The 20,194-nt window shown below is 24.7% G+C and overlaps 2 protein-coding genes across 7 annotated transcripts in view; one reads left to right on the top strand and one right to left on the bottom strand.

Moving 5' to 3' along the window:
• Positions 1-1,003: 1,003 nt before the first annotated feature.
• Positions 1,004-13,791, top strand: LOC134294818 (corrinoid adenosyltransferase MMAB-like). Of its 3 annotated transcripts, none has more exons than XM_062966558.1 (9): positions 1,005-1,270; positions 1,393-1,427; positions 6,089-6,182; positions 7,368-7,428; positions 9,502-9,574; positions 9,655-9,748; positions 11,946-12,010; positions 13,531-13,590; positions 13,676-13,791. In XM_062966558.1, exons 1-8 carry the CDS (start codon positions 1,041-1,043, stop codon positions 13,545-13,547), a joined length of 669 nt encoding a protein of 222 aa, XP_062822628.1. In that variant the 5' UTR covers positions 1,005-1,040; the 3' UTR covers positions 13,548-13,590; positions 13,676-13,791. The 3 variants fall into 3 exon arrangements, with proteins under 3 accessions (XP_062822629.1, XP_062822628.1, XP_062822627.1); XM_062966557.1 differs by having other exon boundaries at positions 1,012-1,270; positions 9,655-9,752; XM_062966559.1 differs by lacking the exon at positions 1,393-1,427 and having other exon boundaries at positions 1,004-1,270; positions 9,655-9,752.
• A 2,879-nt stretch (positions 13,792-16,670) lies between these two features.
• Positions 16,671-20,194, bottom strand: part of ube3b (ubiquitin protein ligase E3B) — an 81,656-nt gene continuing 78,132 nt past the window's right edge. For all 4 annotated transcript variants that reach the window (XM_062966552.1, XM_062966553.1, XM_062966554.1 and 1 more), the window contains one exon: positions 16,671-16,929. In XM_062966552.1, coding sequence (XP_062822622.1) covers positions 16,738-16,929 — 192 coding nt within the window. In that variant the 3' untranslated portion in view covers positions 16,671-16,737. The remainder of the gene's footprint in view (positions 16,930-20,194) is intronic.

Below are 20,194 nucleotides of genomic sequence, written 5' to 3'. Positions count from 1 at the left end.
TGCCCAATGGAGGCATCTTGACCAATCAGGCGGCAGAGAGGCGGGGCTTAGCCTCAAAGGAAAAAAGCAAACCACGCCCTCTCTATGTTGCCTAATGAGGCCATTTCGATCAATCAGACTAGAAGTAGGCGTGGCCAGAAGAGGACAACCACGCCTTCTCTATTTTTCCTAATGAAAGCCCTTTCCACCAATCACGGAACAGATAGGCGTGGCCAGAAGCGGGAAAACCACGCCTTCTCTATGTTTCCTAATAGGCGCTCTTTCCACCAATGACGCACCAGATAGGCGTGGCCAGAAACGGGAAAACCACGCCTTCTCCATGTTTCCTAATAGGCGCTCTTTCCATCAATCACGCAACAGGTAGGCGTGGCCAGAAGAGGGGAAAACCACGCCTTCTCCATGTTTCCTAATGGGCGCTCTTTCTACCAATCACGGAACAGGTAGGCGTGGCCATAAGCGGGAAATCAACGCCTTTTACGTTTCCTAATAGGCGCCCTTTCCACCAATCACGGATCAGGTAGGCGTGGCCATAAGCGGGAAAACAACGCCTTTTACGTTTCCTAATGTGCGCCCTTTCCATCAATCACGGAACAGGTAGGCGTGGCCAGAAGAGGAAAACCACGCCTTCTCTATTTTTCATAATGGGCGCCCTTTCCACCAATCACAGAGCAGGTAGGCGTGACCAGAAGAGGGAAAACCACGCCCTTTTCCTGTGTTTCCTATTGGATCCATTTCGACTGGGCGTGGCCAGGGGACAAAAACCACGCCTTCTCCCCGTGTTGCCTAAAGAGCGCCATTTGGACCAATCAGGCGCCAGGGACAAAACTACGCCTTTCCCTTATGATCCGTAATTGACACCTTTTCCACCAATCAGTTGTGGCTATAAAGAGAGAGTCCCGCCTCTCTTCTTATCCCGACCAATAGGCAACCGAGTGTGGCCAATAAGCGCAGTAAGTAGGCGAGAAAAATTCCCGCCTATTTTCTTCTGCTTGACGACAGTGACATGAGAAGCCCCGCCTCCCCTTCGCGCTGATTGGCCAATGAGGCGCGGGGGAGGAAGATGTAGGCGTGGCTTGGGCGCCTTCCTCACGGCTCACGGCGGCCCTGAAGGGACAATCTTCCCTTTCCTGAGGGAAAAGGCCGTTTCCCGCCCATTTTCCCCCTCAATGGCGGCTCGGAGAGGCCTTTTGGGCGCCCGCGTCGCCTTGAAGAAGGTTCTGGCGCCTCAATTCGGAATAAGGAACCGCCATGAGGGAAATGAAAAGCCTAGGTAAGGCGCATGCGCAGATGAACGGGCGTGAGGGGAAAAAAAGACAGCCATCTTGCCTGCTTCTGCGCATGCGCAGAGAAAGAAAAATTACACTTTTATTTCCCTTTTATTTCTTTTTTCAGGCTGCCCAAGATTTACACCAAGACAGGAGACACAGGTCTGTGTGTATTTGTGTGTCTTTGCGAGTCTCCCACTTTGTCTGAGCTTCCGGCTTGTAAGCCTGCCGGTTTTGGACTCTTGCTTGCTGAGGTGTCCCTCCCGAGTATTACCTCAGAAGCACGGCCCAGAGTAAATCAATATTAATTAAAATAATAACGACAATATATTACGAATAACATAAAATGTATAAAATTACCTCAGAAGCACGGCCCAGAGTAAATCAATATTAATTAAAATAATAATAACAATATATTACGAATAATATAAAATGTATAAAATTACCTCAGAAGCACGGCCCAGAGTAAATCAATATTAATTAAAATAATAATATATTACGAATAATATAAAATGTATAAAATTACCTCAGAAGCACGGCTCAGAGTAAATCAATATTAATTAAAATAATAACGACAATATATTACGAATAACATAAAATGTATAAAATTACCTCAGAAGCACGGCCCAGAGTAAATCAATATTAATTAAAATAATAATAACAATATATTACGAATAATATAAAATGTATAAAATTACCTCAGAAGCACGGCCCAGAGTAAATCAATATTAATTAAAATAATAATATATTACGAATAATATAAAATGTATAAAATTACCTCAGAAGCACGGCTCAGAGTAAATCAATATTAATTAAAATAATAACGACAATATATTACGAATAACATAAAATGTATAAAATTACCTCAGAAGCACGGCCCAGAGTAAATCAATATTAATTAAAATAATAATAACAATATATTACGAATAATATAAAATGTATAAAATTACCTCAGAAGCACGGCCCAGAGTAAATCAATATTAATTAAAATAATAATATATTACGAATAATATAAAATGTATAAAATTACCTCAGAAGCACGGCCCAGAGTAAATCAATATTAATTAAAATAATAATATATTACGAATAATATAAAATGTATAAAATTACCTCAGAAGCACGGCCCAGAGTAAATCAATATTAATTAAAATAATAACAACAATATATTACGAATAATATAAAATGTATAAAATTACCTCAGAAGCACGGCCCAGAGTAAATCAATATTAATTAAAATAATAACAACAATATATTACGAATAATATAAAATGTATAAAATTACCTCAGAAGCACGGCCCAGAGTAAATCAATATTAATTAAAATAATAACGACAATATATTACGAATAATATAAAATGTATAAAATTACCTCAGAAGCACGGCCCAGAGTAAATCAATATTAATTAAAATAATAACAACAATATATTACGAATAATATAAAATGTATAAAATTACCTCAGAAGCACGGCCCAGAGTAAATCAATATTAATTAAAATAATAACAACAATATATTACGAATAATATAAAATGTATAAAATTACCTCAGAAGCACGGCCCAGAGTAAATCAATATTAATTAAAATAATAACGACAATATATTACGAATAATATAAAATGTATAAAATTACCTCAGAAGCACGGCCCAGAGTAAATCAATATTAATTGAAATAATAATATATTACGAATAACATAAAATGTATAAAATTACCTCAGAAGCACGGCCCAGAGTAAATCAATATTAATTAAAATAATAATATATTACGAATAACATAAAATGTATAAAATTACCTCAGAAGCACGGCTCAGAGTAAATCAATATTAATTAAAATAATAATATATTACGAATAACATAAAATGTATAAAATTACCTCAGAAGCACGGCCCAGAGTAAATCAATATTAATTAAAATAATAATATATTACGAATAATATAAAATGTATAAAATTACCTCAGAAGCACGGCCCAGAGTAAATCAATATTAATTAAAATAATAATATATTACGAATAACATAAAATGTATAAAATTACCTCAGAAGCACGGCTCAGAGTAAATCAATATTAATTAAAATAATAATATATTACGAATAATATAAAATGTATAAAATTACCTCAGAAGCACGGCCCAGAGTAAATCAATATTAATTAAAATAATAATAACAATATATTACAAATAATATAAAATGTATAAAATTACCTCAGAAGCACGGCCCAGAGTAAATCAATATTAATTAAAATAATAATATATTACGAATAACATAAAATGTATAAAATTACCTCAGAAGCACGGCCCAGAGTAAATCAATATTAATTAAAATAATAATATATTACGAATAATATAAAATGTATAAAATTACCTCAGAAGCACGGCCCAGAGTAAATCAATATTAATTAAAATAATAATAACAATATATTACGAATAACATAAAATGTATAAAATTACCTCAGAAGCACGGACCAGAGTAAATCAATATTAATTAAAATAATAATAACAATATATTACAAATAATATAAAATGTATAAAATTACCTCAGAAGCACGGCCCAGAGTAAATCAATATTAATTAAAATAATAACAACAATATATTACGAATAATATAAAATGTATAAAATTACCTCAGAAGCACGGCCCAGAGTAAATCAATATTAATTAAAATAATAACAACAATATATTACGAATAATATAAAATGTATAAAATTACCTCAGAAGCACGGCCCAGAGTAAATCAATATTAATTAAAATAATAATAACAATTATATTACAAATAATATAAAATGTATAAAATATTTATATATATTTTATACATTTTATACTATTATATAAATATTAAATACACCTCAGGATGGCCCTGAGTAAATCAATATTAATTATTTTATATTATTATATAAATATTAAATATTAGAAGCACGGCCCAGAGTACATTAATATTAATTAAAATAATAACAATATATTACGAATAATATAAAATGTATAAAATATTTATATATATTTTATACATTTTATACTATTATATAAATATTAAATACTACCTCAGGATGGCCCTGAGTAAATCAATATTAATTAAAATAATAATAACAATATATTACAAATAATATAAAATGTATAAGATATTTATATATATTTTATACATTTTATATTATTATATAAATATTAAATATTAGAAGCACGGCCCAGAGTACATTAATATTAATTAAAATAATAACAATATATTACGAATAATATAACATGTATAAAATATTTATATATATTTTATACATTTTATACTATTATATAAATATTAAATATTAGAAGCACGGCCCAGAGTAAATCAATATTAATTAAAATAATAACAACAATATATTACGAATAATATAAAATGTATAAAATATTTATATATATTTTATACGTTTTATACTACAGTATTATATAAATATTAACTATTATATACATATTTTATATATAAATAATTACATATAAATGTATACAATATATATATATTAATCTATATATTTTTATCCTAATATGTTGTACATATTTAAAATAATATGTATATATATTATATATATAATATAATAATAATGGTGAAAGGGAGCCGTCATTTATTTATTTATTTAATTCATTTATTTATATTATTTTTTATTATTATTATTTTAATTAAGATTAATTTACTCTGGGCCACCAATGAATATGCATATAAATTCATAAATAAATACGAATATCACGTTAAGGCTTAATATATTAACATATTATAATATTATATAATATAACTAAATAATAGATAATAAAAGCACCCTATTATTATTATATTATTATATTATATCATTTATATTGCTATATTTTTATTATTAAAAAAATATTTATGTTGTATATGTATTTCTTTATATATTTATATGCTTGTTCATTGACAGTCCAATTAATTAATATTAACAATAAATTAAAAATAATATTAATAAATAATAAAAGCTTGCTTTCATTAATATTATATTTTTATTTATAATACCATATATTTACTTTTTTTTCCAAAAAATTAAATTATATTCGTATTTATTGAAATATGTATGTGCTTATTCATTTGTATTCTTTATATTATATTATATTTATTTATATGTATTTATTTCAGGTTCTATGCCTGCCGCTTTTGGACTCTTGCTTGCTGAGGTGTTTATATGCTTATACATTTGTATTCTTTATATTCTTTGTATTATGTTACTTATAATATATTCATATTTATTTGTATGTATATTATCATTATTTACAATTATTTATCATTATTGATATTTATATTGTTCTTTTATTTATATTTATATTATATTTATATTTATTACATTTCTAATGTTTTTAATATCATTACTCTATTTTATTATTTTTACTATTTATTTGCATTGACAGTTCAATACTATTGATTATATTTATATATTTTATTATGATTTATTTAGGATTTTCCAGCACTTTCATTTATATATTAAATATATTATATTTATATTTATATATTATCTTATATTTATATATAAAATTATACAGTATTATATTTATTTATATGTACAGGTATATATTAATTATATTTATATATATTATTTATAGTATATTATATATTGTTACTATTATACAGTATGATTTGTTATATGTATTCATTTATATATTATTTATATTATATTTATTTATATATTACTTGTTTTATTTATATTTATATTATATTATTGCTCATAGCCTGCCGGTTTTGGACTCTTGCTTGCTGAGGTGTTCCTCCAATTATCTCAGAGTGGCTCCCAGGTATTTGGGTGTGATTCCTTCAGAGCTCGAGATGCTTGTCTGTTCTTAAGATATTATTATTATTATTATTATTATTTAGGATTTTCCAGCACTTTCACTGGGGAGAGGAGGCCGAAGAACGACCAGATATTCGATGCTTTGGGCGCTTTGGACGAACTCAGTTCAGCCATTGGGTATCAATATATAATATATACAATTAATTTAAATATAATAAATTGTTAAACTATTGCTTTTATATCATGTTAATAAATAAGAATTAAATAAATATATATGGGTGTATATATATATATATATATATATATAATATATGTTTTAAATATATAATTAATTTATATGATTCTGTTATACATATTTAAAATACATTTATTTAATTTATATAATTTAACTTAATATATAAATTAATTAAATGTATTTTAAATATGTATAAAATATATAGATTAACATATATAAATATAATAAATATTTTATACATTTTAAATATATGATTTATATGGTTTTTTAAATATATATAAATTAAATAAATGTATATTAAATATGTATAAAATATATAGATTAACATATATAAATATAATAAATATTTTATACATTTTAAATATACAATTGATTTATATGGTTTTTTAAATATACTATATAAATTAAATAAATGTATTTTCAATATGTATAAAATATATAAATATATATAAATATAATAGATTATACATTTTAAATATATAATTGATTTATATGTTTATTTTTTAAATATAATATATACATTAAATAAATTTATTTTAAATATGTATAAAATATTAGGATTATATATATATATATATTATAGAATAATTATATTTTATACATTTTAAATATATAATTAATTTATGTTCTTTATTTTAGTATAATATAATATATAATATTTATATAATATTTTGTATATGTGTGTGTGTGTGTGTATAATATTAGGATAAAATCTATACAATATATCAATTAAAACAAAATAAATAAATAATTTATATATTTTAAAAATATATTTAATTCATATATTATGCTTAGTTTAACATAATACATAAATTAAATCATTATATATATACACACACATATATAAAATATTAAGATAAAATATATCAATATATAAATAATATATTAAATATATTAAATATTTTATGTCACTTGAAAATATAGGTAATTTATATTTTGTGATATTTTAATACATATATAAAATAAATACATTATATAGAGAGAGAGAGAGGTGAAAAGGGTGAGAAATACATATTATGTATATATAAGATATTAGGTTAAAAATAAGTAAAACATTCCTGACAGGATAAAAATAAATAATATATTTAATAACAATAATATATTTAATATGTTTCATTTTAATTTAGGTTGAGTGCTGAATTTGGGAAGGAAGATGGCCACTCTTTTGCAGGAGAGGAACTTCATAAGGTTGGATTATGAAATTTTTTCCATATTATTTCTCATAAATAATTTTTCAGATTTTTAAAACATTATTTTAAAGTTTGTTTCAGATTATGTTTTCACATTATTTTATTATTTTTTCTGATTTTTTTATATTATTTCTCAAATCCCTTTTCAAAATATTTTCTGGATTCTTTCATATTATTTTGATTCATATTATTTTGTAATGCTTTCATATTTTATGTATTATTTTTAATGTTATTGTTCAAGTATATTTTAGAATTTTCTAAATTATTTTTTCAGAATACGTTTCAGAATATTTCAGAATATTTCATATTATTTTCATATTATGTGATTTTTCTAATTATATTTCAGAATATATTTCAGAATATTCCATTATTTTTATTTTACTTTTCTAATTATTTTGCAAAATATTTTCAGGGTTTTGGGTTTTGTGGTTTTTTTTTTTTAAGATTGTTTTCATATTATTTTGCAGATTAATTTCTGTTAATTGTTTTTTGGATTATTTATTAATTATTTATGTCATTTTTCTAATTATTTTACATATTCTTTCATATTTTTTTACAGATTAATTTCTGTTATTTTAATTGTTTTTTGGATCATTTATTATTTATGTCATTTTCCTAATTTACATATTTTGTATCATTTTGCAGATTAATTTCTGTTATTTTAATTGGGTTTTTTTATTATTTATTAATGTCATTTTTCTAATTATTTTACAAATAATTTTATATTTGAGTTTTCTAATATTATTTAGATTTCTTCATATTATTTTTCCGTATTATTTTATGTTATTTTTTTCCTATTATTTTCTAAAATATTTTGGTAGATTAAGAATGTTTTTTTTTAATTTTTAAGGATTTATTTCATATTAATTTTTATATTATTTTTAAGAACATTTTTCAGATTTTTTCATATTATTTTACAGATTATTTTGAGTTTTCTAATATTATTTAGATTTCTTCATATTATTTTTCTGTATTTTTCCTATTGTTTTCTAAAATATATTTGGGGGGTTTAAGAATGTTTAGTAATTTTATTTATGATTTATTTCATATTAATTTTTATGTTAAGAACATTTTTCAGATTTTTTTCTATTATTTTACAGATTATTTTGAGTTTTCTAATATTATTTAGATTTCTTCATATTATTTTTCTGTATTTTTCCTATTATTTTCTAAAATATATTTGGGGGGTTTAAGAATGTTTAGTAATTTTATTTAGGATTTATTTCATATTAATTTTTATGTTATTTTTTGGAACATTTTTCAGATTTTTTTCATATTATTTTACAGATTATTTTGAGTTGTCTAATATTATTTAGATTTCTTCATATTATTTTTCTGTATTTTTCCTATTATTTTCTAAAATATATTTGGGGGGTTTAAGAATGTTTAGTAATTTTATTTAGGATTTATTTCATATTAATTTTTATGTTAAGAACATTTTTCAGATTTTTTTCATATTATTTTACAGATTATTTTGAGTTGTCTAATATTATTTAGATTTCTTCATATTATTTTTCTGTATTTTTCCTATTATTTTCTAAAATATATTTGGGGGGTTTAAGAATGTTTAGTAATTTTATTTAGGATTTATTTCATATTAATTTTTATGTTATTTTTTGGAACATTTTTCAGATTTTTTTCATATTATTTTACAGATTATTTTGAGTTGTCTAATATTATTTAGATTTCTTCATATTATTTTTCTGTATTTTTCCTATTATTTTCTAAAATATATTTGGGGGGTTTAAGAATGTTTAGTAATTTTATTTGGGATTTATTTCATATTAATTTTTATGGTTTTTTTGGAACATTTTTCAGATTTTTTCATATTATTTTACAGATTATTTCTTCATATTATTTTTCTGTATTTTCCTATTATTTTCTAAAATATATTTGGGGGGTTTAAGAATGTTTAGTAATTTTATTTTGGATTTATTTCATATTAATTTTTATGTTATTTTTAAGAACATTTTTCAGATTTTTTCATATTATTTTACAGATTATGTTCTATATTTTTTGTGATTTTTTTCGGGTAATTCTTTCAATATTTTAAATATCTCTCTCTGTGTAGATCCAATGCAGGCTGCAAGACGCTGGTTCCAACGTGGCGACTCCCATCTCCTCGGCTCGAGAGGCTCATTTAAGTAATTAAACCAATTAAATGCAATAATTAAATTGAAATAATAAGAAGGGGAATTAATTAGGGATCCATGACTTCTCACAGAACGAACCAGTTTCGATGAAAAGCCAATTTCGGAGATGGAAAAATGGATTGACGGCTACACCGATCGGCTTCCTCCCCTCCAGACGTTCATTCTGCCGGTATTATTATTTTATTATTTTGTATTATGTTATTTTGTAATTATTATTTATTATTTTGTATCTATCTATTTATTTATATTTATTTATATTTATTTATATGCCGCCCTTCTCACCCCGAAGGGGACTCAGAGCGGCTTACAAATTAAATTTACATACAATAATATATTATTAGCATAGTACAATGCTGGCAATGAATTACTATATTGTCCTATATAAATATATTGTAATATTATTAGTAGTATTACATTTAATATATAATTATTGATTAGTCACTTTTGATATGGTCAAAAGTGACTAATCAATAAAGAATTGTATATATAATATTATATTGTATTATTAGTATTATATTGTATTAAAAATAATATTATATAATATTAATATTATTAGCATATACAATATATAATATTATTAGTAGTATTAATATATAATTATTGATTAGTCACTTTTGATTTGGTCAAATTATACATATGGTATGTATAATTAATACTATATAATTTTTTATATTTATTATACTTTTATTTACAATATTTTATTTTATATTACTTATTACTATTATATTTTTAATTTTGTATTTACGTTATTTACGTTACATTTAATATATAATTATTGATTAGTCACTTTTGATATGGTCAAAAGTGACTAATCAATAAAGAATTGTATATATAATATTATATTGTATTATTAGTATTATATTGTATTAAAAATAATATTATATAATATTAATATTATTAGCATATACAATATATAATATTATTAGTAATATTAATATATAATTATTGATTAGTCACTTTTGATATGGTCAAATTATACATATGGTATGTATAATTAATACTATATTGTATTATTAGTATTGTATTACAAAATAATATTATATAATATTATTATTAGCATATACAATATATAATATTATTAGTAGTATAAATATATAATTATTGATTAGTCACTTTTGATATGGTCAAATTATACATATGGTATGTATAATTAATATTATATTGTATTATTAGTATTGTATTACAAAATAATATTATATAATATTAATATTATATGCATATACAATATATAATATTATTGGTAGTATTAATATATAATTATTGATTAGTCACTTTTGATATGGTCAATAAAGAATTGTATGTATAATTAATATTATATTGTATTATTAGTATTATATTGTATTAAAAATAATATTATATAATATTAATATTATATGCATATACAATATATATTATATATTATTGTAAGTTATATTGTATATATATGTATACATGCATATGTGTGTATACATATATATACATACATACATATATATACACACACACACGTCAATAATATTACATTTAATATATAATTAATATAAAAGTGACTAATCAATAAAGAATTGTATGTATATTGCATTATTAATATTATATTGTATTATAAAGTAATATATAAAATATTATATTACAAAATAATATATAATATTAATATTATATGCATATACAATATATAATATTATATATTATTGTAAGTTATATTGTATATATGTATACATGCATATATGTATGTGTGTATACATATATATATATACACACACACACACACACATATATATATATATATAATAGCATGTTACGGTAATGGTATTTTAATTTATATTATTTTATTATGCTTATTTTATTTTTATTTTTGTATTTTATTTTTATATATCCATTATTATAATGGTTGAATTTTATTCATTTTAATCAGTCGTATTTATTTTACTTTATTTTGTTTTTGTATTTTTCTGTTATGGTATTTATTAATTGTTATTTTATTTTAATTGATTTTATTTTATGCTTTAATTATTTTATCAATTATGATTGTTTAATTAATTTTTTATATTTAATTTTTATATTTATTATACTTTTACTTTTATTTTTTATATTTATTTTACTTTTACTTATAGTATTTTAATTTATATTACTTTCGTTAATTGTTCAATTTAATTAATTTTTATATTAATTTTTTATATTTATTATACTTTTACTTACAGTATTTTATTTTATATTACTTATTACTATTATATTTTTAATTTTGTATTTACGTTATTTTATTATTTTATATTATTTTATGGTATTTTAATGTCTTAATTTTATTGTTCCATATTTCCATTTATTTATTCATCTATTATTTATTTTTATTTCATTGATAATTTTTATTTTATTTCACATCTTCTAGTCAGGAGGGAAAACCGCTGCCGCCCTCCATTTTTCCAGAGCTGTTTGTCGTCGAGCCGAAAGACGGTGAGCAATTTTATATATATATACAATTTTAATATTCTACTATTATAAATTATTAAATATTAAGATGTATTATATATTTTATATATATTATATTTTATTATTATTTTACTTCATTATTAAATTATATATTTTATTTTTACATTATATTATTATTATATTAATATATTGTTATTTGTATTTCATATTATATTATACTATGTTATTATTACAATATATTATTATTAGATTCAGTTTATTTTTATTTATTATTATATTTTATTATTATACTATAATATACTATTATTACAATATTAGATTCAGATTATATTTTTTCATTATTTTATTATATTATTATTACTATATATTAGATTCAGATTGTATTTTTTCATTATTGTATTTTATTATACTATATTATATTATTCAATTTTCATTATTATATTTTATTATTGTACTATACTGTTATTACAATATATTATTATATTCAGATTGTGATTTCTTATTTCATTATTATTATATTATATTATTATATTATTACAATATATTATATTATATTAATATATTATATTAATATTGTTATTTTTATTTCATTGTTATTATTTTTTATTTATATTATTATTACAATATATTATATTCAGATTGGATTTTTTTCATTATTGTATTTTATTATATTATATTATAATATTACAATATATTATATTCATTTTTTTCATTATTACATTTTATTATTGTACTATACTGTTATTACAATATATTATTATTATATTTATTTCATTATTATTATATTTAATAATAATATAATGAAATAAGAAATAACAATCTGAATAATAATATATTGCAATAATATAATATAATAATAAAATATAATAATAATGAAATAAGAAATAAAAATCTGAATAATATATTGCAATAATATAGTACAATAATAAAGTCTAATAATGAAAAAATTTGAATAATATAATGTAATATAATATAGTATAATAAAATACAATAATGAAAAAATACAATCTGAATATAATATATTGTAATCATATAATACAATAATAAAATACAATAATGAAAAAATACAATCTGAATACAATATAGTGTAATAATAGTATAATAATAAAATATAATAACAATGAAATAAAAATCTGAATAATATATTGCAATAATATAGTACAATAATAAAGTCTAATAATGAAAAAATTTGAATAATATAATGTAATATAATATAGTATAATAAAATACAACAATGAAAAAATACAATCCGAATATAATATATTGTAATCATATAATACAATAATAAAATACAATAATGAAAAAATACAATCTGAATATAATATAGTGTAATAATAGTATAATAATAAAATATAATAACAATGAAATAAAAAATAACAATCTGAATATAATAATATATTGTAATAATATAATATAATAATGAAAAAATATAATCTGAATCTAATAATATATTGTAATAACAGTATAATATAGTATAATAATTGATAGTATAATATTATTATTGTTATTATTATTATTATTATTATTATATTTCAAATCCTTAGGGTCGTCCCTTTGGTGAAAGCCGGCGAAGCGGACGCCAACGTGGCCAAGTACCTCAACAGGTAAATCAGAATTAAAATCAATATAATTATTTTAATTAATATTATTATTATTAATAATAATATTCTAATGCTTTTTTATTCCCAGGCTGAGCGACTTCCTCTTTGTCCTGGCGCGCTTTGCAGCCCATCAGGAAGGGAAGAAGGAATTGATTTACATACGAGAAGAAGAAACCGTAAAAATAAATTAATATTATTAATTAATGTGATGGAATCCTATTTGGAGTCACCGCCAGGTATTACCGTCTGGCCTCTTGGTCTCTTGGCATCTTAATAATAATAATAATAATAATAATAATAATAATAATAATAATAATAATGCTAACCACAACCATATTATTATTATTATAGACTAATAATATATAATATATACATATACTATTATTATTATTAATTACATTTTTATTATACCTCTATTTGTATAATGTGGAGTAGTGAGGTATTACTGTGTTATGAATTGATTATAATTTATTATAATCAATTTATTACGGATAAATGAAATATACAATAAATGTAATATATGAAATTCTTATACTATTATATAATATTTTAACAATACTGTTTGATATACTTTAGTAATCATATTTGATATAATTTAATAATAATGCAGTCATATAATTTGTTATAATATAATATAAATTTAATATAATATTTTGATTTAAATTCATAATATAATAATAATAATGTAATATAATAATTTAATATATTTTAATAAATATACAAATAATAGTAATAATGTAACATAATTTCATAATTTTATATAATTTAACAATTTTGTTTAATAATAATTTAATAGTAATAATAATGTAATAATAATTAATAAGATTATAACAATATAATAATTTGATATAATAATTTAACAATTTTGTATAATAATTATTTAATATAATAATATTTTAATAATGTAATGTAATAGTAATCATAATCTAATATAATTACTAAAATATAATAATATAATAATTTGATATAATTTAACAATTTTATATAATATTTTAATAACAGTAATAATAATGTAATATAATAATTAATAAAAATATATCAATATAATAATTTGATATAATAATTTAACAATTTTGTATGATGTAATAATATTTTAATGATAATTTAATATAATAGTGATAATGTAATATAATAATTTAATTGAAATATAATAATTTGATATAATAATTTAACAATTTTGTATAATAATAATTTAATATAATAGTTTAATGACAATTTAATATACTAATAATAATACTAGTAAAAATAATGTAATATAATTATCAGTAGTATTCCTATTATTAGTAGTAATATATTATTAAAATATTAAATTATTATACAAAATTATTAATTATATTGTTATAATATATTTATTAAATTAATATATTATAACAATATAATTAATAATTTTGTATAATAATTTAATAAAATATTACTACTGATAATAGTAATAATAATGTAATATAATATTTTAATAAGTGCTGCCAGGTTTAGTGTTTCTAGGATGTGTTGTTTGTTGTTTTGTCCTAGGCCGAAACGTCACTACCCTTTTATATATATAGATTATATATTATTATATTACTAGCTGTGCCCGGCCACGCGTTGCTGTGGCAAAGTGGTGGTGGTATTGGTTAAAAATTGTTGTGTAATTTTTATTTGACGTTATTTGTATTTTTTTATTAATTTTATTGTAAGTTGTCATTTTATTCATTATATTTTATTATTTTCTTGTATTATTTTTTAGTTATTTTCTGTTATTATAGTATTTTATTGTATTAATTATTTAGTGTTTTTTATTAATTTTGATTGGGTTGCTAGGAGACCAAGTGGGCAGAGCTTAGAGCCTTCTAACTGGCAGCAGTTGGATAAAAGCAATTATTCCTCTCTCTCTAATTAGGACTTTATTTTTCTTTGCTTTTTGTTGTATCAACCCAGAGGCGTGGATGATGGGTTGTGTTGTCAAATTTCGAGGTTGGGGGGCCTGTAGTTTTGTTGTTTTGTTGGTCGCCGTGATGCCATCACTCATTTTTATATATACTAGCTGTGCCCGGCCACGCGTTGCTGTGGCAAAGTGGTGGTGGTATTGGTTAAAAATTGTTGTGTCATTTTTATTTGACGTTATTTGTATTTTTTTTATTAATTTTATTGTAAGTTGTCATTTTATTCATTATATTTTATTATTTTCTTGTATTATTTTTTAGTTATTTTCTGTTATTATAGTATTTTATTGTATTAATTATTTAGTGTTTTTTATTAATTTTGATTGGGTTGCTAGGAGGGAGACCAAGTGGGCAGAGCTTAGAGCCTTCTAACTGGCAGCAGTTGGATAAAAGCAATTATTCCTCTCTCTCTAATTAGGACTTTATTTTTCTTTGCTTTTTGTTGTATCAACCTAGAGGCGTGGATGATGGGTTGTGTTGTCAAATTTCGAGGTTGGGGGGCCTGTAGTTTTGTTGTTTTGTCGGTCGCCGTGATGCCATCACTCTTTTATATATATAGATGGATAAAAGCAATTATTCCTCTCTCTCTAATTAGGACTTTATTTTTCTTTGCTTTTTGTTGTATCAACCTAGAGGCGTGGATGATGGGTTGTGTTGTCAAATTTCGAGGTTGGGGGGCCTGTAGTTTTGTTGTTTTGTCGGTCGCCGTGATGCCATCACTCTTTTATATATATAGATGGATAAAAGCAATTATTCCTCTCTCTCTCTCTAATTAGGACTTTATTTTTCTTTTCTTTTTGTTGTATCAACCTAGAGGCGTGGATGATGGGTTGTGTTGTCAAATTTCGAGGTTGGGGGGCCTGTAGTTTTGTTGTTTTGTCGGTCGCCGTGATGCCATCACTCTTTTATATATATAGATGGATAAAAGCAATTATTCCTCTCTCTCTAATTAGGACTTTATTTTTCTTTGCTTTTTGTTGTATCAACCTAGAGGCGTGGATGATGGGTTGTGTTGTCAAATTTCGAGGTTGGGGGGCTTGTAGTTTTGTTGTTTTGTGGGTCGCCGTGATGCCATCACTCTTTTATATATATAGCTATGCCTGCCTACCTACCGGACGTGGCCTTTCCTGCCCGTATTATTATGATTTACGACAGACAAGAGGGCGGAGTCGTGGGTGTTTAATGAGAGGAGGAGGAGACCGTGGTGTCCGTGGTGGTGGTGTCGGGTGTCTCAGGAGAGCTCGAACCCGGTGTTCATGGCGAGGGCGTAGCGGAGTTTCTCGCGGAGCAGGGCCTTCTTGGCGTAGTTGGGGAGCTTGAGGAGGTTGAAGCAGGTGGAGGAGGTGGGCAGGCGGCCCCCCGGCTCCCGCTTCCGGATCGCAAAGAAGCCCCGCAGCACGCTCCCCAGCGTGTCCCCCGTGTCCTGCACAAGGCACACAACACAACAACACCGTCACGCATGCAGACATATCATCATCATCATCATCATCATGGAAATACTACTTTAATATATATATATATATATATATATATATATATATATATACACACACACATACACACACACACACATATACACACTAGCTGTGCCCAGCCACGCGTTGGTATTGGTTAAAAATTGTTGTGTCATTTTTATTTGACGTTATTTGCAATTTTTTAAATTAATTTTATTGTAAGTCATCTTTTTATTTATTATATTTTATTATTTTCTTGTATCATTTTTAGTTATTTTCTGTTATTATAGTATTTTACTGCATGAATTTTTAGTGTTTTTTATTATTTTTTTATTGGGTTGCTAGGAGACCAAGTGGGAGGAGCTTAGCCTTCTAACTGGCAGCAGTTGGATAAAAGCAATTATTCCTCTCCCTCTAATTAGGACTTTATTTTTCTTTTCTTTTTGTTGTATCAACCTGGAGCCGTGAATGATGGGTTGTGTTGTCAAATTTCGAGGTTGGGGGGCCTGTAGTTTTGTTGTTTTGTGGGTGGCCGTGATGCCATCACTCTTTTATATATATAGATAGTATCATGATATTTTGGTGCTAAATTCGTCAATACAGTAATTACAACATAGCATTACTACATAGCATTGTTATTATATATTTTATTATTTTATATATCATTCTATATATCATTCTATTATTTTAGTTTGTTTTTGTTATATTATTAATTCTTTTATTTAATTTATAATTAATATTATTTTATTTTTGTTACATTATGAATTATTTTGTTTTCTATTGTTTCATATATTGTTGTTATTATATTATTATTTATTTTATATTATTTATTATATATCATTATAACATTGATACAATATATATTCATTACATACTACAGTAGAGTCTCACTCATCCAACACTCGCTGATCCAACATTCTGGATTATCCAACGCATTTTTGTAGTCAATGTTTTCAATATATTGTGATATTTTGGTACTAAATTCATAAATACAGTAATTACTACATAACATTACTGCGTATTGAACTACTTTTTCTGCCAAATTTGTTGTCTAACATGATGTTTTGGTGCTTCATTTGTAAAATCATAACCTAATTTGGTGTTTAATAGGCTTCTTCTTAATCTCTCCTTATTATCCAACATATTCGCTTATCCAACATTCTGCCGGCCCGTTTATGTTGGATAAGTGAGACTCTACTGTATATAGACTAGCTGTGCCCGGCCACGCGTTGCTGTGGCGAAGTCTGGTGGTATGGGAAATAAAGTATTGAGGAATTGGTGGTAGTTAAGGTAAAGGGTCCCCTGGGCTGAGTGGGTTGCTAGGAGACCAAGTGAGCGGAGCTTAGCCTTCTAACTGGCAGCAATTGGATAAAAGCAATTATTCCTTTTTCTCTAATTAGGACTTTATTTTTCTTTTCTTTTTGTTGTATCAACCTAGAGGCGTGAATGATGGGTTGTGTTGTCAAATTTCGAGGTTGGGGGGCCTGTAGTTTTGTTGTTTTGTGGGTCGCCGTGATGCCATCACTCTTTTATATATATAGACTAGCTGTGCCCGGCCACGCGTTGCTGTGGCGTATGGGAATTCTTTGTTAGGTAGGTGGAATAACAGTGAATAGCTTTGTAGCCTGAAAGCCTGGCCATTTTCTTATGGGAATCCTTGTTTGGTGAGGTGGAATAGAAAGGAATAGGCTTGCTGCTTGGAAGGTTAGGTAGTTGCCTTTTAGGGGGGTAGAATTGTAATGAATAGCCTCGGTGGTTCAAAGCCTGGGTGCTTGCTACCTAGGGGAAATCTTTGGTTGGTCAGCTTCAGAGTAGTATCACTGTTTCAAAGCCTGGTCGCCTTTTGCGAAGGTTAATCTTTTATTGGTCGGGTTGAATTGCACTGAATATCCTTGCAGCTCCAATGTCTGGCTGTATTTATTATTTTGTATTTTATATATATATATATTACAAAATATAGAAAACATGGCAATAAGAATAAGAATACAGTAGAGTCTCACTTATCCAACATAAACGGGCCGGCAGAACGTTGGATAAGCGAATATGTTGGATAATAAGGAGAGATTAAGAAAAAGCCTATTAAACATCAAAATAGGTTATGATTTTACAAATTAAGCACCCAAACATTATGTTACACAACAAATTTGACAGAAAAAGTAGTTCATTACGCATTAATGCTATGTAGTAATTACTATATTTACAAATTTAGCACCAAAATATCACAATGCATTGAAAATATTGACTCCAAAAATGCGTTGGATAATCCAGAATGTTGGATAAGTGAGTGTTGGATAAGTGAGACTCTACTGTAGTAGAAGTTCCCGCCCATGGTCCCTGTCCCGAAAAATACTTTGAGTTCCGCGCGCATGCGTACATTGCCTGTTGTGGGTTTTGGCCTTTTTTTGGTGTTGTGATTGTGGTTTTTGTGTGATTGTGTTGTAACTTACTGGAGGCAGGGATGATGGATTGTGTTGCCAATTTTAGAGTTTGGGGGGTGTTGGGTTTTGTTGTTTTGTGAGTCGCCGTGATGCCAAAAGCCTTTTATATATATAGATATATATGTCATACAATACTAATGTTATACATATATATATATAATGGTATTATTTGTCTTTTAATGTTACCAGCAACACCGCCATCACACATTCAGACATATAAAATAATAATAAACTTTATTTTTCTAGCCCGCCCCATCTCCCCGAAGGGAGACTCACTAAGTGCTTAGACAGGCAATTGTACTGAGCATGTTCAGGCGCAGGACTCTATTTTGTAGTCCATCACAACAAACCAACAACACCGCCACCGTCACGCATGCAGACATATCATCATCATCATGGAAATACTTTAATAAATATAATAATAATAATAATAATAATAATAATAATAATAATAATAATAAATATTGTAATAATATATAATACTAATAAACATATATATATATAACATACAATACTAATATAATAAATGTTATATATAATATAATACTGATATATATTATATATACAGTAGAGTCTCACTTATCCAAGCTAAACGGGCCGGCAGAAGCTTGGATAAGCGAATATCTTGGATAATAAGGAGGGATTAAGGAAAAGCCTATTAAACATAAAATTAGGTTATGATTTTACAAATGAAGCACAAAAACATCATGTTATACAACAAATTTGACAGAAAACCTAGTTCAATGCGCAGTCATGTTGTGTTGTAATTACTGTATTTACGAATTTAGCACCAAAA

The sequence above is a fragment of the Anolis carolinensis genome, unplaced genomic scaffold, assembly GCF_035594765.1.
Source record: "Anolis carolinensis isolate JA03-04 unplaced genomic scaffold, rAnoCar3.1.pri scaffold_24, whole genome shotgun sequence".
Taxonomy (NCBI): domain Eukaryota; kingdom Metazoa; phylum Chordata; class Lepidosauria; order Squamata; family Dactyloidae; genus Anolis; species Anolis carolinensis.
This window is presented reverse-complemented; position numbering and strand designations above follow the sequence as displayed.

Excerpts from the sequence above, each read along its gene's own strand:
- LOC134294818 (XM_062966557.1), top strand. The coding sequence starts at position 1,041 with ATGAGGCGCGGGGGAGGAAGATGTAGGCGTGGCTTGGGCGCCTTCCTC. Across the intron at positions 1,428-6,088 it reads CACCAAGACAGGAGACACAG|GATTTTCCAGCACTTTCACT; the intron begins GTCTGTGTGTAT and ends ATTATTATTTAG. Across the intron at positions 13,591-13,675 it reads GTGGCCAAGTACCTCAACAG|GCTGAGCGACTTCCTCTTTG; the intron begins GTAAATCAGAAT and ends TTTTATTCCCAG.